The sequence below is a fragment of the Apostichopus japonicus genome, chromosome 12, assembly GCF_037975245.1.
Source record: "Apostichopus japonicus isolate 1M-3 chromosome 12, ASM3797524v1, whole genome shotgun sequence".
NCBI classification, from domain to species: domain Eukaryota; kingdom Metazoa; phylum Echinodermata; class Holothuroidea; order Aspidochirotida; family Stichopodidae; genus Apostichopus; species Apostichopus japonicus.
Genome location: NC_092572.1, coordinates 10,107,737 through 10,133,465, shown reverse-complemented (window position 1 = coordinate 10,133,465; position 25,729 = coordinate 10,107,737). Strand labels below are relative to the sequence as shown.

At 34.5% G+C, this 25,729-nt stretch overlaps 1 protein-coding gene across 1 annotated transcript; it reads right to left on the bottom strand.

Annotated features, from left to right (window-relative positions):
• Positions 1–3,818: 3,818 nt before the first annotated feature.
• Positions 3,819–18,899, bottom strand: LOC139977935 (uncharacterized). Its single transcript, XM_071987672.1, has 17 exons — positions 18,852–18,899; positions 18,583–18,626; positions 18,077–18,115; positions 17,831–17,871; positions 17,191–17,248; positions 15,590–15,718; positions 14,704–14,755; positions 14,309–14,535; positions 13,452–13,580; positions 13,084–13,248; positions 12,611–12,668; positions 12,205–12,431; positions 11,486–11,617; positions 6,686–6,841; positions 6,088–6,115; positions 5,627–5,865; positions 3,819–4,941 (listed from the first exon to the last, which is right to left on the bottom strand). Exons 3-17 carry the CDS (start codon positions 18,108–18,110, stop codon positions 4,805–4,807), a joined length of 1,812 nt encoding a protein of 603 aa, XP_071843773.1. The 5' UTR covers positions 18,111–18,115; positions 18,583–18,626; positions 18,852–18,899; the 3' UTR covers positions 3,819–4,804.
• Positions 18,900–25,729: the final 6,830 nt, after the last annotated feature.

Here is a 25,729-nt window from a genome sequence, read left to right as displayed (position 1 = left end):
GTGAGTGAGTGACGCCAGGCGTGTCGATCCATACAGGATCTCTGTTGTTGCTTCCAACGAAGATACTTCTATAATCGAAAACGTCGTCACGTATTGTAAGTGTGCATGCTGCTAAAGGGTGTCATGTGTACTGTTGCTGATGTACGGCACTTTGATACAAGATAGCAACACCTGTGCAATAAACTAGTTAAAGCTTATAATGAAGATTCTTGAGAGTATATGGATTTTAACAAAACTGCTTTTCTCACAGGTCGTTGTATTTTACCAGCCACCCCCCCCCCCGGCTTAAAAGATCACATTGGATGTGGTCCTGTTTGTAAAGAGAAGAAGGTTTTCAACATATATTGAGGTTGTTAGCTGGTGTATGGTGTCAAACGTGTATGTTGTTTTTGGTGATCGGCATTTTGCAAAAGATAGCGGCAGCTGTGCAATAAGAGAATTATAGCTTATTATTCAGCTTCTTTATAGAATTTTTATTAAACGCATCGCTCTTCACAAAATAATCGGTGTTTTATACTACCCCACGACTTTCAAATGCCACATTGGATGTGGTTCTGTGCAAAGAGAACATGATTTCAACATATGTTTTGGTTTGGTAGCTCCATAAAATTAAATACTGGTACACTAAACTATGTTATATGCAACATAAAATCGACGTTATCATCCTGTATGACATGGTTTCGCTCTATCAATTGTTAACTGAAATTAATGTTGTAATGTTATAGCGTTCATATACTGTACATATCTATGCTAGACGTGTACACCACTACTATATAACACGTTTTGATCAATTACTTTTTTTATTTGCATTGTCTTTGCTTTGTAGAAATATTCTAAAATCTAATCGGAACGTTTTTAACAAACAACATTAACGTACAAAGGTACTTTAGACCGTTCGCAAAACGAATTTTCTACCAATAAGCAGTTCTGCTCCTAATTGTTCATGTAGGGTACAGAACAATTCTTTGGAAATCACATTTTAATGGTTAACTTAAAGGTGTGATGTCGACTAAAGAAGTCGTTATGTTAAAAAAGCATTAGGAATGTTTAAATAACTCAAAAGTAAATAAATATTTCGTCTTAATCGGTTCTGAATTATTTTTAGGAATGGTCCTATATTGCTGTCAACTTTAATAGAGAAATACATGCCATATGATGTATGACGTCAATTGTCTGATATTTAGTTTCTACATGACAATTATAAACGCGTAGTAAACAGACACATCGTTGCCTTCTTAAATAAAATATATATACACAAAATAAGCAACATTAAAATAAACGAGTTATTACTCCTATGTGTTCTTTATTAAGTAAGAACACCATGAATACGGAAGAAAACATTAAAACTATAAAAATATTGTTTGATAATTTATTTTGTCTGACAGGAAAGTGTGATAACGAATTATTTAAAAACATGATTGATTTTAATCTCCCCAGCTGAACAGATGCAAAATGTTCTTGAAAGGAATGAAACAGGTTAGGCGGTTAACAGATACGATTAAGCGGTAAATATATAAAATTAGGCGGTTAATATATACAATGAAATATGTGTTCATTGCTTCTTCTTTGAAAAGAAAGAAAACACGTGGCTAATATCAACAAATAGAGGTGTCAGTTTATCACATTGCTAAAAAAAGTGGTACCGTCTCTGTACCAGCTCTGGAGTTATCCCTCTTTAACCCACAACTGAAATCAATAATACAATATACCTGTCGTCAACTCTATCGTTCTATTTCAAGCAACTCTGATATTATTTTTTTTTGCAGTCACTTGACGTTTGCGGGGAAAAAATATATATCAAACATCTGAGGCGGAAATTTTTCATGTCGGTTACCATCTGTCTGTCCACTCACTTGGTAAGTGAGAACATTTGCCAAGCAGGAGCTCCTGCAAAAAAGTAAAAAACAGTAGATATGTTGACTTATTTCAATCGCTCCCTTCATTTTCACTTATAATAAGCAGATATGTTGCATGGTCTACGAGTTAGAAAGCTATTGACAGATTAAACAAGAAAATACATTGGAGGGGAGAAGGAAAACAACAACATGAATCATGTTTGTTCTGCACCAATGTCCTTACTAAATGAAACACTATTTGAGATATAGTTTTAGTAAAATTGTCGTTTGTATCACTGATGAAGGATCAACGTCCCAGTTTTTACTGACAAAATTAGGTTCTTCGAATTGTCTGAAATAACCTTTGTTAATGACGTGCATGGTACGCTATCGATCTGATATAAGTATGAATAAACTATCAACAAACATTTCCCTAAAAAATCAAATCTGAACCAGATATTCAAAAGAAACATAGTGAGGTCAGCTATAGCTGCATGAGAAACATCGGCAACATAACAAGAGAAGAAAACAAAACAAACATACATCAGCCACTTATATCAAGAACGAGAAGGAAACTTGCAACTGTTGACAATTAAACCTATGCTCTTTAAAAGGAAACTGTCAGGCAACTTACATGCACAGGGCCGAAGTCAAGGAAACTGACAACTTTAGCATCCAATTAAATCTAACCAAACCTACTTTCAAGCTAGATATGACAACCACAAGCAGTCTTTCCACCACCAAAAACACCAACATACTTTATATATATATATATATTGTTACGAGGGCCCATTGTAGCCTAACGCTAGTCACTGCTAGTGAGAAACCTAATGTTATAATGTGGAGAGTAATTGAAATTGCCTACGTGATAAATCAGTATTTGAGAAATTAGGTCGGGTTACCGTGTCAGAATGTTATGATACACGATTGTTCTGGTATATTCCTTATGATGACGCGCTGGTATCGGGTTAGCGTCGGTTTACGTGAAGTCCCGTTGCGGTGTGCACACATTTTCGTGGATTCTCTGGAACGTACGCGAGATATGCAAAGGACTTCCAAGAATAGAGAGACTGGGTCAGGTGTATCGAGAAAGATCTAGATGATTCTTGACATGGCGAATCGTATAAAAGCCCGCCCATATCGGAGAGTTTCTCAGTTTCTGAACGAATACAAGCGACGACAAATATTAAACCATTCTACTATGTATCGTCAGTGCTCAACTACCAGTAGTTTCTGAGGGATTGAGATATCGATACTAAGATTGATTCTACACTTCCACTCAGAAGTTTGAAGAGGACTTTGCTGTGAAACTACAGTTTTTCAGTCTTTATTTCGGAGAAGGTGAAGAATTTCTGTCTCCGTTGAGGAAGTTCGTTACGCCAGGAGTTAGTGGCTATAAAGCTGATCTTGGACTGACTCTTGTAATATTTGGTCGGCGAGAAGTTCGACTTGTGCTTCACTCTATTGTGGCTGGAAGTCCGTCTTCTATTTTGGAGCATCGCCAGAAAGAAGGTGACTGCTGTTTCTGGGATCGCGAGAAACTTCGTCGAGGACCAGTGAATTTCGCGGTACAACGGACCGAGAATCGTCGTCATCGAGGTCGTGGCCGCTGAGGGATATCGCCGTTGGAAGAGACCAGCGTGTTTTAAAGTGTATCCTATCTTGTTAAGTTTGTGAGTAATTTTCTATACAGTTGTTGTTGTTGGTTAAAACTCCATTGTTCAATATAGTTTACGTTCTCATTTAAAATCTCTAGACTCGTCAATTTGTCTGTGTTCCTTACGGAAACGAACCCAGGCTTGTGTCTCGTTAAAAATTAGTTATCGAGACCTCTCGCATTCCAACGTAACAAAATATATACATATATACATATATATATATATATATATATATATATATATATATATATTTATATGTATATATATATATATATATATAAATAAAATATAAACAAGCGAATATTTTTAACAACGACATACTGCTATATTTCGGAGTGGTCACCACTCCATCGTCAGGCAATTGTACAAAATCAATTAAATAAAAGGGCTAATATACATCCGAAGACGACAATAGTGATAAACGTGAGTGAATTTGTAAACTAGGAATGATTAAAACAACCAGCAATACAAAGTAAATAGGGATTAGAATAGCTTTAACCCGTAGCTCGGTACGTTTCTATTGAAGTCAGCATTTAAGTCTTGTATTAGGAGACTCTTTAATCTTCTTTCTGAACCACTGTGGTTAATTACCCATAGCGGCACAATGGTCAACAAAAGTAGGCTGATTATGTTTGTGCGCAGTACAATGACGGTTAATAGCGCCTTTCTGATCACCAAAGGAGCTCATCAGATGTTCTCTGAATCTATCCTTAAGCCGTCTATTGGTTTGTCCGACATAAGAGGAATCACAGTCTGTGCAGTTTATCCTATATACAATTTAATTACAGGACCCATGCCCAGTTGTTTTCTTAATTTAGAAGTAATTAAATTTGATCATGGGGAGACCAAAGAAAATAATGTTTATGTTAAATGACCATACTGTGGCCCCAGCAGTGATAAACTCGCTAAGACTTTCTGAACATCTTTATTGATATTCTGCGTTCTCATCCACTTGGAGATAGCCATACGTACTTGTTCTAAGTGAAAGAAAATACATGTTAAAATTGGACGGTTGACTCCTTTGATCAACTTGTAATTTTATAACATACTCATGAAAGTCCCCTTTAAACAAATACCAATATGCAAGAAGAATAACTTCCGTCGGTAGTAATTCAGTTCATGACAGTTATGCCTCATGCATCACATCTTAAGAAGTGTACCCTTTATTGCAGTGAGTTACTTTATATAAGACAAGAGTTATATTTCATTGTAAAAAAAAAGGAACAAGTTTATTCATTGAGCAAGGTGAATGTTTAAGTGTACCAATTATAGATGATGCTGACATAAATTCAACGTTCTTTAAACCACGAACTACTTGCCTTCTTTTGACTTTACTGCTCTCTCTATGTGAAGAATATCAGTTTCGGATAGGGATAAGCCATACCATGCAAACTTATTCCAATCAGATGCTTTCTCCTTCGAAATTGTTGTTATTACCTCACGTAGTTCTGAATGACATTGTAACAGAAATACAACATGATATTATATTATAGCAAAGAAGTGGGTCATGGAAGAGCATGAATTTTGTGGATGAACTAACATCGTGTCATGGGAGAAAGGCACATGTGACTCGATGTTAATGAGACATATCTTAAGAAATTGTAGTTTAATATTTAAGGTTTTCCAACAACAGGGCACCATTTAATGCGAAAAATGGCACATTTTAAGGATATAGGGTGATACTTTTTAATCAAGAGTTAGCACAAATATGAAATGGGCACTGGTGTGGTTTTTCATAAAACTAGAAGGAAAGGTACCCAAGGCCCCTCAGGCGTTGACAATGTTCCCTTAATGAAATCAATTCGAAATTATTATACAACGACTAATTTACCTTACACCATCGAAACAAATGGCATGGTTGTACTTCTAACCAAGAATTACTCTTAGTTTTATTTTGCAGTACACACATATTAGAATGATAATGTAGGTTTTCTTTTAATATGTCTGACTTCAATGTTTTCATATTCCGTTCACCTTTATGTTAAACTGCAAATGCAGTTATTTATCAAGAAAAAATACACTTGTAGTCTCCCATACAGCAAAACGTGTAAAATAAAGAAGATAGTATTTTCGAGTACTGATCATGTTTCAGCCGAGGGAATTCAATTTAAAATGACAAAGTATCACAAATACTTTTCTCAATGTAGGTTATAACCACATCTCTTGCTGTTAATAGGTTTGCGTCATACAACATACAGCACAGTCGTCCTAGAGAGTTAACGCTGTCATCCACTAAAATCCCCTCTGGTGCTTCATAGAAAGTAGACAATACATTGAATATTCCGCGCTTAGAATTGGCTTTTGGCAATCGTTTACTTCCAGCAACGCCTATTCTCTCGCTACATTGTGTTAACATCGCCAAAAACTCTTTACTGCCAATGAAAAGAAAATGGATTTTATTGTTTGTGTCCGTTGCAACTGATGAAAAACACACGATTATAACACATTGCATTACAATGGATTGCATTGAAGGAACACAGTGTAATATAGGTATGTATCCTAGTATTGAAACGATTTCAATTAAATAGCAAGGCACAGTTGATCACAGGAAATAAATGGTAAAATAAAGTTGTAAATATTGTATAAATATTTACCTGCAGTTACCCTCGTCAGTGGGTTTCACTAAAAAAAAATATATATATATACTGATTGTAAATTAGATTCGTATCACCACAGCTGATAATGTAATGGTTTGTAGTCTAAAAAATGATACATTCTCTTAAATAATAATGTTCGATGTGATGCTACCTTTGAAATAATAAGTTATAATATTTTAACACTAAAATAAAGCCTGTATATTATGCATAAGATTATTTACTCCCAGTACTTATCCTGGTAATTTCCTTCTGTCCTCTCCCCACCATAATCAATATATCAAAGCCCTTGTGAGCTCACATGGCAGGTGCTAATGTCATAGACCGCATCAAAATTTCATAACAACATTTATTACATCGCTTATTGTAACAAATAATCTCATTAGGCGAAGCGAGCTTCGAGAAGCTGAAAGTTTCAACCCTGTTATACTAAGCAAATACGTAACTTGTCGGATTCTTTGGCTTACACATTACTTAATAACAATTTTACTTTCTGCAATCTACTTAGCAGAACGTTTCTTCCATTCGTACTTCATTGCCATTTCTCTACATTGAATCAGGCTGATAGCTCGGTACATTTCCACTCAATGTTTTATACCTTTTAAAGCAGTAGTATCTTTTGGTGTGTTCTCTTGTATTAGTTTTTGACTGTTGAATTCATCAGCGTTGATGAGATCTTGAAGGATCTGCTTATAAATTTCCTTATTCTGACCATACATAAACATCCATTTTCTAAACATGCTCAGTATCTGCTCTGAAAAGTTAACAGAAAGAAGAATATATATTGATTTATATCGTCTGACTTTGCGTAAGAAATGGTTCTCTACTTGAACTGAGCGATATATAAATATTTTACGGTTCAATTTTAAAGTAATTTTGTTTGCAAATTCATTATAAAAGTAATTAATGTCTTTAATTGTAAAAATAAAATAAGCAAAATGCACATAGCTTGTGTAAATCTCATTACTTTACTTTAGAAGTACCATCTTCTAGTGACTAGTCCTATGTTTTCTGATAAATTGGTTTATGATGTGAGTAATAGATGCAAAGGACACTTACCGACATTTTGCACGAAGAAAACGTAAGAAAGGTTTTCAAACAACCATGAACGCATTCCCGAACTAAGAAGTTGCAATACAATTAACAAACAGTATAGTTTGCCCACTGAATAATTTGTTATTTTACTTAATAAAAATTTGGTAATTGTGAATGTGCTTATGTTTTTCACAATTCATACTTCTTCGAAATATGAAGAAAAGTTAACAAATAGAACACAGATAGGTGTGGTCCCGTAAACGTGCCATTTGTGGGAAAACATTAAAGAGGCCATGACACGAAAAATCCAACTCATCGAGAGTAACTTCCTCTGAATGTATGAGAAAATCTATGTTCAAAACTATCCTCAACACCTTGAAAACCTCAAGGACTAATTAGTAATTAACGTTTTAATATTCTCATCCAAAAATAGATATCTGAGAATGCGATTTCACAACAAGACAATGATGACGTCATGTTAGGAACACACGTGCAAAGCCCAGGCATGTATCGGATGCGCGACGATCATACCGTTCCATATACATATACACGCACATTTACACTGAGAGAACAACCACCGTATTACGCTATATCGTTAGAAATTTCAAGTTTGTTTTACAACTGTTGTAAACTATCCGAGAGAAATGCCGGTCCGTTGTGTTGTTGGGGGCTGCATAAATATCATTACCCATGCAATTAGCCTTCATCCATGGCTGAAGGACGAAAAAAAACACGGCGATTATGACCAAGTTAGTGCACAACACCAGCGCCGATTTCACTGGGCCTAGCCAGTATGCAGCTCCGAATGGAGCGAACACTTCACGGAAGCATACTACTTTTTGTTATGAAATAAAACAAATGGACTTTAACGGTTCGACATAAAAGAGTCATTATTCTGTCAAGTAATCCACAAAAACTACTCTGAAGACCAGATCGGGGAACAGGAAACCTCCAATGGGGCAAGTGGCGATCCTTAGGAGGTAGCGCGCCGAGTACTAGTAGTACTATAGTATTAGCGTTACTACACTGAAGTCGCAATAGACGAAGAGATTTTACTGTATCATCTAAATTAACACCCCCTTCATTGCTCTATTGTATACTAATAAGCTATGAGGTTAGCTTCAGAAGCGATGGGTTACATCTTCTTGTGAACAAATCTCAGTGCCCCAATTTATTTCTGGAATATGCTGGATCAGTTAGTTATAGCAATAATTTCTTATTCCTATTCCAGGAAAACCATTTTTTATGTTGTGGAGGGAGTGGGGGTAATGGGGATGGGTCAAAATAGGTAGGTAAAAAGATTTTATTCCAAAGGGTGTTTAATTAAATCTCAAAGCGATTTTTTTTAAAGTCACAGAGCCAAAAATTCACACTACATAGTTCAAGTGTTAAATCATTGAACAAAATTTATTCAATATCAGTTCTACACAGTCATTCTGGACAATCTGAACTAACATTAACAACAATCATTGTATTATATGACATTAAAGTAAAACTGTACTTTCCATAAACATTATCATTCTTAAATTACACTAATGTAATTTGTGACATCAAAGGAGGTTAAAAGAAAACAACTTACATGAATTTTTTTGCTTTAAGCCTACAAAGCAGTTGCATGTCCATCGCTATCAATCGTTGTTGTGACATATTAATTAGAATAATCCAGAAGCAAATACAATAAAGGGTTATTTAAATCAAGAAACACTGCACAAAGTAACTCACATGCAAAAATGTTACACAAGCACGACGACACGTACAACACTGATGGGCAATGTGAAACACAGCATCACACGCATTAAAACAATCGAAGACCATTAACAGGGTGTACTGCTGAGTTTTTGAAGAAAGACTACAAAACAAACCAACTGCTGCTGAAGAAGAAACAAAGTCTAAACATTCAAGAGTTCTGCTGCCTCCATTGGTCTTTATTATGACTTTTCTGTCAAATCATTGGTGATATGGATATTTTGGCTTCCAGATTAAAGGTACGAATCAAACGTCTGGGAGGTAAATGCCCCTAAAAAGGTCAATGCCCGTTCCCTTATGCACGTATTATATGACATCACGGTCACGCCAATACTTGTGTCCAAATGCTTCAAAACATGCCTTTTCTTTCATTGTTGATGTTGGGTCTGGAAAATAACCTTTTCATCCTGAATTAAAAGTCTTGAATTTCAATATATCAACACTGAGGGAACCCTGACGGATTGATAATCCAACACAATCGTAGTTTAGAAAAGGTGTTTCTGGAGGAATTTCTCAACCAAGGCTTCCTATACAATGAGTTTTCTCCTGGCAACTTGAATCCAGTGTAATGACCATTGGCTGGAAAATCACTTCTGATCCTTTGGACTGCACATGATGGTAGCACAACTCTGACGTGTCTTGCTAGGAACCCCAAGTATCATTGAACCTGTTGACCGTAGGCTATGTATCTGTACTGCCTGGGAAAAAATTTACGAAAGTTGAAAATGTATTTATGTTGGCCATGATGTCTACAATAACAAGCAGGCATACAATGTACAGTTATGTTTACATTTGTTGTGATTTTACACCTTCCATGTATCATGAAACATTCTTTTGTTTCAGAAAATTGATTTGCAAAACTCCAGGCCAAAGTACTAGCCAAGTAATAATGAGTATGAAATAACACATATGCCTACCTAGCATGGCTGCATAATGCAACTTACATCCCCGAGCCAAACTTTTCAGTATGCAACCAACCCTACTAGTACTACACACTCTACATATGGGTTGTAAGTTACCGTAACACAACGCACAATACGGTTTAGGGTGTTCCGCGAATTCCAACAACACATGCACAAAATGGACTGGATTTTGTTTTTAAATGCTTCGTTAATAAATTCTTACCACGTTGTATGTTCCTTGCAATGGTTTCGAACGGATTTTTTCTTCGATATGTTGTGGAGCTTCAATTTCGGCTCGCTTAACAGGCTCGAACTGATACGGTTCTAACACCTCCGCTCCACCCTCAACGTTCGGTTCAATATTGGAATGACCATCGCCTTCACTCTCTGCTTCGAATATGAGAAAGGGCACTCTAATTATAGCCCAATTTCACTGCCTAGTGAAGAACCATTATCACTTTGAACTTCGGTTGCCGCAATTGGTTCTGGATCCGCCATTTCACAGGAAATTTTGATTTGATATCGCACTTGTGATCGGTGTTTTGTTTAGTAACTACTAGTGGTATGTGTACTTGTCTACTGTGTACGTGAATGGTATGTTCGGAGGATCGTAAGCAGCGACAACAAATGTGTTCAAAACGTGACGTCACATGACGTCATGCGAATCGGAAAATTTTCGAGTAAACAAAGTTTCAAACGCCGAAAAGGGTAAATTCATTCTCAATTTTCGACTTGAAAAATCAAGTTTTAAACTGGCAGATTGGTTGATACATGTTCTAGAGAACATTCTTTGATGGATCCCAAAAATATAGGACTTTGAAATGTTCGTGTCATGGCCACTTTAAACCTAGAACAAGCAGTTCGCTGCAATTTGTCACAAAATGCACCGAATATCGATTTTACCAGGCGGCTATTTTTTCCCCTAATATCAAAATCACAATCACATTTTCCCCTGCCCGTGGACTTCTGTGCTCCTTCAGTCTAGATTTACCGAAAAACTACAATTCAAATCCAAACTCCTTCGCAACCATTGTATATTATATTCTTCAATACAAATTTGACACTTTTTCTAGCTGGTCCTACACAATTTAAAACTGATAAGCTTTCACATTAATCGTATTTGAACATCGTCGAACTTTAATCATGAAATACAATGTTTGTCTCCACATATTAGACTTTATAACATTGACACAATCAATGCCTGGATCAGATTGAGTCTATTTGTAAGAGCACGTGATATTAAAATATTCATTTAGGGGCGGCAAACCCCAGAGGTCTAGGTGTTTCCGGGTGCCGGAATATCAAAGCTACCCTTTGCAGGAACTACTAACAGTCATTTGGGTTAATGAAAATATACATTTTCCTCTTTGCTTTATTAAAAACTATCCTTTTGTTATTAAGAATGTGCTATTTGCCATAAATTGAAGACAACATTATTAGATGGATGTAGAGGGAGATGCTGTAGAGGAAGTTGTGCCGTTAGGTTTAAAACATTCAAACTAGGACAATACATTTAGTTTGAAAATGTACCAATAATCCATTTTGACGGCGGTTATGTTCGTTATTACCTATCAAATCAAAATCACATTTCCCCTTGCCTCTGTGCTCCGTCCACTTAGATGTATTCCTTTTCCACCGCCTCGGTACTCGGTTGCTTTTACCGAGAATTAAAACAACAATGTGCTGAACATAATATATATTAAAATAAGGCGTACCCTTTTCGTCATTGGTATGTCCAATTATATCCAAAACATGGTCGATTTCCAACTTCAGGACTTCAACTGCAAATATTTCCCAGTCCAAAGATATTTGTGGACAGATGTGATTGTTGATATAATTCCATAAGTCTGTGGTAAAATATTCATTGTAAATTAGTGAGAGTAAACATGTTTCAAAGGAAATATATGAACACGATATGTCAGATTCGCAATTGTTAACTTTATTTAGAGAGCATCAGTTATAATAATACGGATTTTAGTTATTTCCGGTATTTAAAAATAATATTCACTCTATTCCATCAAATACGTGTACGCACATACGACCCTCAGTATGATTTTCACCAATGTACGGGGACGGACATGTTTAAAGAAGACAAGGAACACATTCGCAATAAGTTATAATGGCAAGAATAGCAGCAAGTTATACCAAATTAGCTTCATAGACATTTAATAGCACGGATGGTAAAGAACATTACACTTCGTAACCTCATCAATAATTCTACATTTATGAAGCAGTATGTTAAGAATATTCAGATTACCGAATTCATAGCAGAACCATCCAGTGCTGAAATTATGATAAATATAAATATACCAATACATATGGCAGCGATGCAATATAATACAAAATAAAGCATTTTCAGTGTTTTAAGATCGTTCATTGAGACTTTGTGTCACATTCCTTGATATATATATATTAATTAAAAATTATAACAAACCTGCTTCTAAATACGCAAACACTATTTTTCTTGCTCGAAACAGTTTGCAGTCTGAAAGAGTTGAGAGCAAATTTGCACAGTCTTTGTTTATTATTCCATCTTTATCCAGCTTCTCCAGGACGTTGGTTTCATCTTCAGTTTCAATATCGCCTTTTGTCAATGCTGCCAAAAGTCTACGGATCCCAACTTTCCCAATCATTTCTCTGCATAACTTTAACATACCGTCTCTTTTGTTATCAACGGCGATGATTAATAGAATAAGGAATAAGAGTAGAAAATTAATCAAAAGATCTCGTGCTAGTATTTTTATTTATTACATTGTTTATATACATTGCGGCCACATTAAGACAAAGAAAACACGTTTACATATTAAACATAATATAACAAATAAGGAAAGTTAACAGACCTGCTTTTGATAGTTGGTGGATCTTGTTGGTAGATTATTTCTTCGTTTGACGACTGTTCTGAAATTTTAATAAGTTCAGTATCATACGTATGCAACTGGTCGCAATTCTCTTTATTAGATACGTAGTCAACCTCCGAAATGAAAAGAAATGTCGATAATTGAAGTATGAAACACTATCGTACACTATATACTAGTGCTATTTGTAAATAGTAACCAACGACAAAGCTACGTGTATAATTGTTTGCAACTCACCGAAAGGCGACTCCATTTTCTACCTGATACAATGCCACCTTCGTTTTTAAATGAAAAATTGTGTATACTGTGCTATTCTTACTTAAAGGGAGTATACACACATACCAAAACCAATCTTATATGATACGGTTGCTATTTGTTTTACTAACACTCATATGTAGATAAAAACTCGTAACTGCTTAAAACTAAAATCTTTTAATGGGAAACACAAAAAGTCTTACCAGATTGTGTGCTATCCAGGTTTCTGAAGTAATATATACCCTCTCCCTCAACATATTGAAGATTAAACTCCAGTATATTTTTGTTCTCCAGCTTTCCAGTTTTGATGTCACCCATAACTCCAATAAGCTTTGCTGTTATTTCTCTGAAAAGTCCCTCAATTTGCTCTACAAACAACTGTAGAAAATGTGTGTTATTTCCTGAGGAGTAACACTAAGGCATCCATGATAGCGTACTGAAACCAAGATTCAAGACAATGTCTTTCTTTTATATGGTTCTTCCACTTTACAACAAGCTACTGGCTTGTTAACATATAATAATTAACATCAATATATAAGCATATATTTGAGAACAAAACAGTACATCTCACCTTTGTAAGTGTCGTAGTTTTGTACCGCATCCGATACATTTTTTTCTGGTATGTCTAAAACTTCGATAGCAAATATTTCCCAATCATTCTTCCCATGGTTTCGCATGGTGTCTTTTAGTTGCTGTAAATCTAAGACATATAGAAACCACAGTAACTGGGACATATATATCTTTGTGATGGTGCTGTTCCCAATACTACCTTGTCATCCGTATAGTCCATCTTATCTAAATTTCTATTAAATGCAACCAAAACCACGGAGAGAAGCGATGGTTTCAGAGACTAAAATATGTTATATAACAATTTATGAATCACAATATATTATATGTTTAGAAATTAAGATATTTGAATACCTATAAATATACGCACTATCATAGAATTGCATTTCAAATTATTTATTGTAATTCCTCTTACATACTTAAACAATAGTGCTGATGATGATGATGGTGATGATGATGATGATGATGATGATGATGATGATGGTGGTGGTGGTGGTGGTGGTGGTGGTGGTGATGGTGGTGGTGGTGGTGGTGGTGGTGGTGATGGTGATGGTGATGGTGATGGTGATGGTGATGGTGATGGTGATGGTGATGGTGATGGTGATGGTGATGGTGATGGTGATGATGATGATGATGATGATGATGATGATGATGATGATGATGATGATGATGATGATGATGATGATGATGATGATGATGATGATGATGATGATGATGATGATGATGATGATGATGATGATGATGATGATGATGATGATGATGATGATGATGATGATAACAAAAAACATAAGTTAAAGGCGTGATAAATCTATACAACCTTTGCAATATCGTAATTTAATTTTAATATTATAGTTAACAAACCTGTTTCAAAATTAAAAAGAAGTATTTTCCTGGCTCCGTAGAGTTTGCAGCTCGTTAATTTTTGCAGAAGACTGACATATGTTTTCTTTATCACATTCTTTAGCTCTAACGTTTTCAAGAAAGTGGCACCATCATCAGATCTAATATGACTTTTGTTAAATGCTTCCGAAAGTTTGCTGATTCCAACTTTACCAATTCTGGTTCCACATGAGACCAATATCTCGTCACTTTTGGGAAGAAAAATAGTAGTAGAAGAAGGTAAAGAAATATGTTCAATCGGAACTGCCTTGTTCCAAAGACTACATTATGACATGTAGTAGTGATCTCAGTCATTGTATGATGTACTACTTCTAAGACTTATTTCAAGTAAAGAATAAAATCTAAGTCAAACGAACCTGCTTGAAATATTCGTAGGATCCTGCATGTTGGATGTTTCTAGAACCAGGTCTGAAATGTAAAATGCCGTTGAATTTAAAGTTGATATTAGCAATACAAAATACTTCAGACACAGTCATTTAGCAAGTAAAGCATTAAAACTCCAATTTTCCTTAAACCTTGCACACCATAAGGGTAGCATAAATCTACTAGTGGTTTAAAGAAAAACTACGACTGAAGTATACATCAGAGATGAAGCGGGACGTTAATAATTTGTATTAAATGTTGAGATATTACAGACAAGGGTAAACAAGAGTAAATGTGTTGATAACTCTATACAATTCAAAATTTGGAATAATCGGTAGTGAAAGGTGTATTTACCATCTCTATACAAATAGTTTGCTCACAAATAAACTGCAGAGACAGTTCTAACATAAAATTTTAGTGTAAAGTGAAAGAGCCTGCTCTAAATCAAGTAGTTTTCAACACACTCAAACACAATGATTAATCTATACAAACTTTGAGAAAAGGACACATTAGTAATACACTTACCAACTTGTGGGTCAATGTGTTGTAAGAAGCATCCGTTTTCGTCTTTGACGAATTCAAGGCCAAATTCCTTAGACAAATTTGACATTTCGTGTAATCCTTTGATATGTTTTGACGTGACATTTTCAGCAACTGCATTTCAGGAATTATCATGGGTTTCAATCACACAAACGATTTCCATACAATAGTACAATCAAATTGAATTTAATCTGGAAGCATGCGAACTATCACTTTTCATCAATATTTTCTGGAGAAATCCAAAACAATTAAATAAATAGTCTGACACATATATAATTTCTTAAATTATTTGCCACTTAGCATATGTATCAATTCTTAATCAGACATGAAAATTCTCACCTTCGAAGTTGTCATTTGTCATCACTGCTTCTTCGACAACTTTTTCTGATATGTTCAAGACATCAATGGCGAACATTTCCCAGTCTTTATCGACTTGTAATAGGATTTTACTTATGAACTTCTGTGGATCTACGAAATTAGATGGACATAATAAACATAACAATATTTGTCATATATTTTTACCAAGCTTTATTAAACGTCACCCAATATTTTTATGAAAATGGCCATGATATACAAACATTTTCTTGCTACAATTTTAAACATGCTGCTAATTGCACAATAACCTCCGAATATGACAGGGGTGACTTGTTCGGATGTATATCCGACCTATATTCAATTTGAGTTTCTTTCAACCTCTGTTTGGATGTATGCTTTTAGGGATGAAAAGGCTTAGGTCAGGGCAGCTTTACATGTATACTTTTAATAACTTGTTATAATATTGAATTATGGTCATGTAGATGCTGTGATAAAGCAGAATAACGTGTACATGGGCATTGTTAATTCTAACAATATACGGGATCATTTAACAGGTTTAGTTTTAATGGGAATCTCAAATGATTTTAGAAAATGTGGCAATTGATCAGTAAATATTCTATGTCATCCACATGTTCTTGTTAGTTATATAGTTCTTGATAGTTATGTAAGGTATTGTGAGACATGTAACGTGTACATCATGTAGAGTGCGATGAAACCTCAATGTGAATGGACAATTATAACAACCACAAACATGCAATGAACTTTTGGCTGGTAAACTTTAGGGATTGAAAGACATTAAATCGTATGTGTTATATCCTAGATATGTTTTCGTCAAGTAGAGTAGTTAGTCATTACTCTCCAACGAATCATTACATGCATCTTGTTGACAAGGAGTTATGTTTGTGAAGTTTGATCAAACGCAACTTTATTTTTGGTTTTCCTTCGGAATTGTCTCTCGTTCCATATTGATACCTCTGACGACGGATTAGAAGACAAATTTAAAGAACACACAAATGTAAGAGTTTTCATTTGAAATAATTATTTTTCCACATGACTTGTATCGAAAAAAAAGAGATGGTAAGAAGTTTCTTATTTAATAGACTTCTGCAATATCAGAAAGTGTTAAGCTAATATAACCCGGAATGAGGAATATTGTTGAGCACGTGTGTAACTTGCAAGTGCATTCTAACAGTGACGACATTCTATGGTGACGACAGCTTTGTGCTTTGATTGTAAAGGAAACTATCCGATGGTTTTCTGTAACACCATAGTCTACTGTTCCTTTTAGCACGTTTTCAAGACTACCAAACTCGATTTTGGATTTACGATTATCTCAGTAAACAATTTTATTAATCAAATCTTGTTTCTAGTATTAGATACTGTAGAGAATTATTGCATGGTGGTGATTAAATGGTCTGTTACTGTTAACATCAGTCATGTGAGGTATAGAGTAAAATCATAAATCTGTATCTTTCATGTCACCGGTTAGGTCAATTCGTGGCAATGATGAGTCACTGAAGAAAATAATCATAAATATGTTAAATTATGATGCATTTGCTCTCTCTAAATGAATGCATTAAATGATTATAATTATGTTAATTGTGATATAACAGTCTACTACTTACGATTTAGGGGAACTACTTGCAGCTTCCTCGTTATTTGTTCATTTTCTCTCGGACATTTCTATCGTAGAAAAGTAAACATGAATGCGTAATCTTAACAACGGAGATGTAGTTTGCTAACTGATTAAATAAATTATATAATTAAATGGTCCATTTGCATTTAATAACGAATAGGTGCAGGTATGGTCACTTCATTTTGTGAGTCACATTTCATTTATCGAAGACGGAGACTGTACAGAGCCGGCAGAAATTAGTGTGTTGCTACGGAACGATTTCCGTTCCATGCAAAATTAAGGTTAATAAATACACCGCGTTGCTATCGGTCATCATCAAGAGATATGATTGATAAATCGTATTTGAATTACAATATACAGGAAATCAGATGCAAATACACTTGATTGAATATCCATTTTTTGAAAATTGTTTAAGAATTTTGCATATTACCAAACGTCCTCATAAGACCATATTGATTTAATAAAAATGAGTAAAATCGAAACAAATGTTTCAAATATAGTACGTAGTGTTTCAAGGAGTGTGAAGAATGTATGCGTTCGAAGCATTGATATGCTCTTGGTTCGTTGTATGAGTTTGTTTTTTACTTTATATTGGTAGTTTGTTTTTATTTTAAAAATATTATAAATACCTTCGTTGACATCGTTAAATTTGTCATGTGGTGTGTGTTCACTAAGATGACGGGAGACAAAATTAAAACAGGTTAGAATCAATATTTAACAAAATTTCAAGCTGATATGAAGTACGTTGATAAAATTTGCATATATTATTTAGACAAGCACTATGTTCAGCAAAAATAACAGTCAGTTACATTGTGTTGACTATTCCAGTAATTACCCTATATTACTAAATGAAAGTTGTGTAATACAACACTTACCGACCAAGGCTTTTAGCATCTTCTTCATTTTCATGAGGACTTACTTAAGTGAAAACAAAAGAGAAATATGACATATTTGCAAAGTGTTACGATGTAACATTATGGTTGTTTGAATGTCCATTGTTAACTTGTTAATTGTTTCCAGTTTTTCTTCATTTTTGTAGACATGTAAACCAGTTTTGTGTGTCACTGTGATTTACGGCCAAAAAATGTTGCTATCTTAAATAAAATATTTAAAAAAATCTTAAATAAGCGATAAAACTCATTGTACTCCAGCTCCAGTTATCAGAAACATTTTCGCAGAGAGGAGCAATAAAGTCAACATTAGACGAATGTTGAAAGCAAACGTTGAGCAGTTGGTCACAAACATGTTAGCATCATTTGTAGTTTTAAAGTTTACTTTATAAAGTCGGAGCTTCAGTAGCATGCTATGACCTAATCCAAATATTGAAAACGAAATTCATAAACTTTTACTAGCCGTAGTATTCATCAAATGCAGTTAATACCTTCCGTATCTTCCGGTTGTTCTTTTTTATCTGGTTTAGTTTCCCTAGAAACAAAAAACAAAACAATACATTAAGTATGTTCATTTATGGGATTAATAATTGTCAGTAATAAGAAATCTCATTTGGACAGGCAGAAACAAAGGTAAGAATGTAGTGTTATGCAAAAGTAAGAAAGGAAAGAATGTAGGGTTAGATAAGAGTAACACATTAAATTTATAAAATTGTATTAAATTGTTATATTGCGCTCTGCACTGTTTTGATTCACTCACGACTGAGAGATGAGAGGATCTTCCTCCTCGATAGTACCATGTACTTTATATTGCATCAATATGTATCAATATATCTCTGTTAAAGCGAAAGATTTGTAGACGACATTCCGTTTATGATAAGTTGAACGTTATTGTTTTCAACATCTCCAAGCATTACACAACCAAGAAAGAAGAAAACAAGGCATTTAACCGTTTTTATATCGTTTAGAATATACTTGATGAGAAAGTAACCACTTTAACTTACTGCATACAATTGACTCACTTAAATGAACGATTAAACTATTCGTACAATAGCATTAGTCATCAGAAACATTTTCTCAGAGAGAGTAGAATGAAATGACCTTATCCAAATATTGAAAACGAAATTTATAAACTTTAACTATGCCAAATATAGATTGATCAGTAATATAATATCAATACCTCTGTTACATGTCATACGAATTGACGAATTAAGAGCATTTTAGCAGTTGTATCTTGTGTGTTTAAGAAAAATCATTAGAAATGTTAATTATTGTGCAAATTAATGTGGACAGTGCGCTTTCCAGTTACAGTGGAAACTTACGCGACAAGCAATCGGCTTCCAGAATTACAGTAACGGAAGTGGTTCATTTTCAGGTTAGGATGCAGAACACGCGAATCAATATCATTCAATAGTATAGAAACTATTGACAGTAGCAGCTCGCTGAATGTTTTTTTCTTGGAATCTGGAACCTGGAAATCATGTTTGTCAGGCCAGATAATTTACCCATTCGAAGTTATTATCAAAATGTAGCGTCAGCAAGCACCTTTCGTCTCCAGATTTAAAGATTTGACCGTTGTTAATATTACTGAAGATTAATTTTTCTACATCGTTAACCATTTGTTATTTCATATACGAAGATACGGTATTGTTCGCAACGTAGGGACAAATCGTCATACGGAGACGTTTACTTCAGAATTATTTGTTGCAATCGTATCACCTGACGGTGGAGTCTTGCTCTACTAATAAATTTTATTGTCAGAATTATAGTTTATCAGGAAAAGATACTATTAATTATATACCGTATCAAATATGCATCTACTCCATACATTTACTCATTCATTCATTAATACATGGATAGTTCTTCCATCATCACATTCATCCATTCATGATGCAATCCGATCGACCAGCCAGCCATTCATCTGTGAATCCATTCGTTCACACAAAGATCCTTGAACCTAGCCATCCACTTATTGATCTATAAAACCATCAATACATTCACACATGCATTAATACATCCAGCCAGGCATACATAATGCAAGCATACAGTCAGTGACTCCCACACACGCACACCCGGTCTAAGGAATACTCCACCATGTGTCCATCGTATAATCTAGTCACTGCCGTTCTTGCTAATTACCTAACATGTATTAGAATCAGAAGGGCTTACGCCGTTGGATTAGAAGGTATACAAAGGTTTCAATCAAGTTTTCAGATATATAGGTAAAATAACACATATTCTTTGTTGGTCCTGCGTTATGTTACGTCTATCGGCACCCGATTCTCATATACTAACAGTATAATGTGGTAGTATAGTATGTACTTTTTTCACTATCAGTTAGCTATCACCATTTTCTACGTTCTTCTCTTCAAAATGAACACAAAATAGTCTTCCGTCACCGGTCTTTTTGTTCTTAAGTTTCTGAGCCTTTCATGGCTTAAACAGCTCTATAATAGTTTCATACTGTAACAGTGTAAATATGTTCCTCTCACAGCCCACCAACAACAACTGACGAGCTGTTTAAACCCATCACCAATTTCGTTTGATAATTATACGATAATTGGATGATAGCGTTCCAATTTTTTGTAAGCAAATGATTAACATTTATAACATACTTCTTGAGCCTTCCTATTAAATTAAAACTATCGGAATGTACTAGAAACAGCAGCAGTAGCGGAGCTTGCGAAGAAAAATGAATAAGTTTATGCAAATTATAAGTTAAAATGATACATGTTTTCTTTTTTATGATACGTATACACGTATACAATATCAATTATTTAAGAAGGAATTATTGGTACTAAACTATCAAGATCTTGACCAGCACAAGTAACGGGATCGGTAGAGGAAATGAATTACAAAAAGGGTTAACAAAAAGAAAGAAAATACTTAAAATGAAAGCTACAAAAATAAAAAACGTTAACATTTCTAAAATGCAAAAAACAAAGTATCAGTATTAACAATTTATCGGTCAATCTTTGTCAACAAGAAAAAGCTAACAATGAAGTCCAATTTCTTTATGCAACGAATATTGCAACAATGGAGATTAAAGTAACAAAAGTATACGTGCACACTGATTATTAGTTTGCAAATTAAGGGTCGATTTTTAATCATATTTGTTTTCTATGAGTCATTTGTCTAACCCCGGTTTTAATGTCGCTGCAATTATATGATAGGAATGATATGAAATACAACGAACAATTGGTTACGTTCTTGATGTTCAGACAAACGATAGCCGTGTTCATTACCTTTTTCAGTCTGTACAGGGCGATTGGTTTCTTAAGGTTTGAAGGAAGAGATAGTCACGAATTAACAGTTGATCATCCTTCGCTTACCTTAATGTTCTTTAGGCTAATGCAATGTTCTCGCTAATTTTCCGGATGTATTCATCTAAACTTTTTCTACCAAAACAAAAACATAACGTAGCAGTACTATGTACCATGTACAGAATACGTACTTACGTACCGTTCCGTAAGACAAAGGGTGTTATCTTCTGCCTATAATTCAAAGGTGAGTAACTGAAGCACTACGCTTGGACAATGCGCACTTACAGAGTTCAAAGTCTAAATAGTGGGCAATAAACCGTGTTGCTATGGAACGCCAAAAGGACCACAACTGATGATATTATTATATGACAATAATATATGTATTTATATGGTAATATTCAGAAAATACCATAATATACCATATAACAAGATTTTACACAAATATAATAATCGAATACACAATTCTATTCATACTACTTACAATATAAAATACGTGCAAATGCAAATCCGCATGAATACACTCTAAAAACAACCTGGTGAAATTTCACCATGAACTGGTAAAATTTTCACCAGGAGTTGCGTTTATATGCCACCCTCCATATCCTGGTTGTTTTCACCAGGTTTCCTCCTGGTAGAAATAACCAGGAAATCCTGGTTAACTTTCCTGATGAGATTTTATACACTATCTTGGTTAATATCAATGGGTATTCACCTCATTTCTGGTTAAATAACCAACATTTCTTGGTTGATGTGACTACTATCCTGGTTAATATCAAACGTATTCTACCTCTTTCCTGGTTAAATCAACCAACATTTGCTGGTTGATGCTAACACTATCCTGGTTTATATCACAGAATGTTCCACCTCTTTCTGGTTAAATTAAACAACATTTCCTGGTTGATGTCACCATTATCCTAGTTAATATTAAAGAATTTTCCACCTCAATCCTGGTCAAATCACCACTATAATACTATTGGGTATGCCCCCTTTTAGTTGCAATGCATTCAAATTTTGAAAAAAGCAAAACATAAATTATAAACAACATAGTTAATGCTACTGATAGCTAACTTATTTGCATCGCCATTACCTTTGAATTTTGAGTACTAAGTGAACTTTTACAATATAGTTTAATTAATACCTCAAATATTAATACAATGAATTTCTATAAGAAATGAAAAACTGAAATCAAAATTTTTAGGATATTATTTAGAACATAACAATTGTCGCATGTTGAAGCACTGATTGCTCGATATCAACTGTGAAATGTAACAGGGATACCAAGACCTTGATTCGCACTTTTGCACGAGGAAACAACTTGGAAATGACTCGAACAGTTTCACTACAAAACTAGAAATGGACCCTATACCTGTCTCTTAAAAACTTAATCAAAGCCTCTCTCCCAATAACCTTTGTCATGACAACTTCAGCCCTATGTCAGTAGCTCCTTTTCTTTAAAGGTATGCTGTTTTAGCCCCAAATATGCTAGATATTAAAATATAGTCACCTCTGGTCAGATTTCTTAGACTGTTTTTATTACAACCTTAGAGAAAATTTTCCTCACTGGGACTTTCAGTCATCTTGTGTGTTCCTTAAAAATGTCTGAGAAAAATTGCAGAGTAAAGACCTCCAGGAAAGTACTTTTTGAAAACTTATTGCAATTATAACGTGCTATAGTTTATACTGACTACCTTTAAACTAGATAGGAAGGTCTTAGAAGATCTATGTTCACATTGTTGTTGATAGGGATGACATATTACCAAATTTATTTTTAAAATTTTAATTACCATTATATTTTACCACTTTGCACTGGCAAACCGAACATCAAGCAAGACTCTGCAAGACAATAATTAGGCTTCCAACGATACCATTAATGTTTTAGTCACAAGCTCCTCCTTGGACCTTACAAACTTGTGCAAATTATTTGAACTCTAATAGAAAGTGGTAATTTAAGCTTATTATAATCACAAGAAAGATTAATTTGAAAAGATTTTGAACTAACAGTTAAATAGTTAAAGAATAGACCGATGCGTCCTTGAACATGAAATTTCTGAAACCCTGACCCCGAATGACCAAAATTATGATCACGTTTTGCAAACATCCACATGTCCGTCCGTGGACTCAGGAAGAAGCGTTTCCCAAAAATTAACTAAACCGACCCTTTAACATAAAATTCCTGAGCACTTCCACATGTCTCTTCATCACAGGTCATCTCTATGCAAGTTTCATTGGAGTTTTACAAGCAGGTCTTACCAATTGTGGAGAGAGATTAATTGAAATGCAAAATATCAAATCACATTCTTGATGTGCATCATCCAAGCCAAAGACATCTTTCTACTACTGCAAAGCTGTATTACTTGGTAGCGTCTCTCAATTTCTCATTTTCACCTCATCCAGTTTGTACAAATCTAGGAAAGGAATGAGCCTATTAAAGTAATAAATGGTGTGTTAACGAACTAGAATGAAAAAGAAGTTTAATTAAAGATCACGATTTTTCACGGTTGTTTTCTCTGATCTTTTCGGCAAACAAGCCTGTGTTCGTGAACTTGACATACCAATTGCATAATAGGCGATGGTCAAATGTGTAATATGCATTACACCGATAGTCGCTTGGAGTAAAATGAGTCAATAGTGATATTTGAAGCACTTAGCCTACACTCAAACCAAAGGGTGTGATATTGGTTTAACATTGTTTTTGTTGTCAATTTACGGTAGATAAAGGTAGAAGCACTGGAATTTCTCTGTAAAAGCAATTTTCTCTTCGTTTTAGACAATTTATTTCCATGCTTTGCAAAGTCCTGTTGTTTCTGGCTGACACCTCCGTAAATAAATTGTTCAATTTCCTTAATTTCCTTACAGATCTAAACTGGTTCCAGTTTACCAATAATCAGTGGGCTATCAGCTAGCGCAATTCCACGTAGATTAAACATAAATCTAAAAAAAAACTTACTTGTTTTACAACTACGAATGATTGCAAGGATGCTCCTTCAATGTTGAAATTCCCCAAAACAACAGACAAGAGAAAATGCCAAGTTCGTCTACAATAAAAGATTTTTGAAATTGCCTAAATTTGATACATTAAAATAACATTCACTGGAAGTTTACATCTTCTCTCAACCCCCCCCCCCCCCACCATCCCCTTTCCGAGATAGCCAAGGTATCTCACTGCTCAATGACAACAATTTTAAAAAGGACTGACACTCTCTGAAGGCCATGGTCACACTCTTTGTTTATACCATAGAGAAAATAAAACTAGAAGTCAGAGACTTGCCATCTACAATACAGAATGTAGGATATGCTTAGAATAGTGTACAATTATATGTTGCACAGTCCTGATTTGGCCTTTCTGTTTTGAAATTTCTAAGATACATGCACCTTAATTTAACTAAATTTTACTATCGTAAGAAAATTAATCTAATGTAAAATGACTTTGCAGTAACTTCAAGTTATGCTCCACAATTGGCAGAGAGTAAGTGACCAATCTTTTGCAAAGATAAATCGATATCTTTTCACACTAACAGGAGGAAGTGTATGGACGTATGAGATAATGGTTATCGCAATGATCGCAGTGACCTCAGTTGACCTCTACATGCATAACTTATACATGGTATCAATCACCATGCAACTCATTTTTGGTTGTAGTTGTATTTTAATATAAGGCAATATGAAACATGTCTCTGTTGTTCCACAAACTGTTTTAGTTGCTCAACTTGTGTATAGAGATATTTTACTTAATAGTAATACTCAACAGTATTCAGTTGTATTTTACATTGATCAACACTTACAACCATAGGGCTAAGTAAACTGCAGCCAACATATATATTTATTTTTTTATTATCATTCCATCAAGTATCCAAACAAAATTTAGTTCATAATAACATATACTTTATGACCATTAGTCAATATTATCCACAACAACCAATAAATCATTAAACTTCAAATAGAGATTTCCAGTTCCGCATCTGATATCAAAACCATTTTCCTTACAATTTGTTTGATACATAAAATTTCCTTTTAGATAAAAATTCTTTAGATCAATTTTACCATAGCTAAAGGATGGTTTCTCTTTTTTAACCTAACTTTTGTAAACACTCAATTTTAGAACCAGAAGGATGTTATTAAACACATAGTCTTTGTATAAATATTTTCCAAACAGAACAAGCTCTTTACTAACTGCAATATTGATATCCAATTTGATTTGAACCCAGTTTTGAAAATCCCTCAATACTTTCTGGGTGTAGCCGCATTCCCAAAATAAATTTATTAAACTCTCATCTGCCACACCACAAAAAGTGCACAATGGATCATTGGTTTTGCCAATTTAAACCATGAGAGTATTTGTCCCTAAAATTATGTTAAGGGGAAGACGAAATTGGAA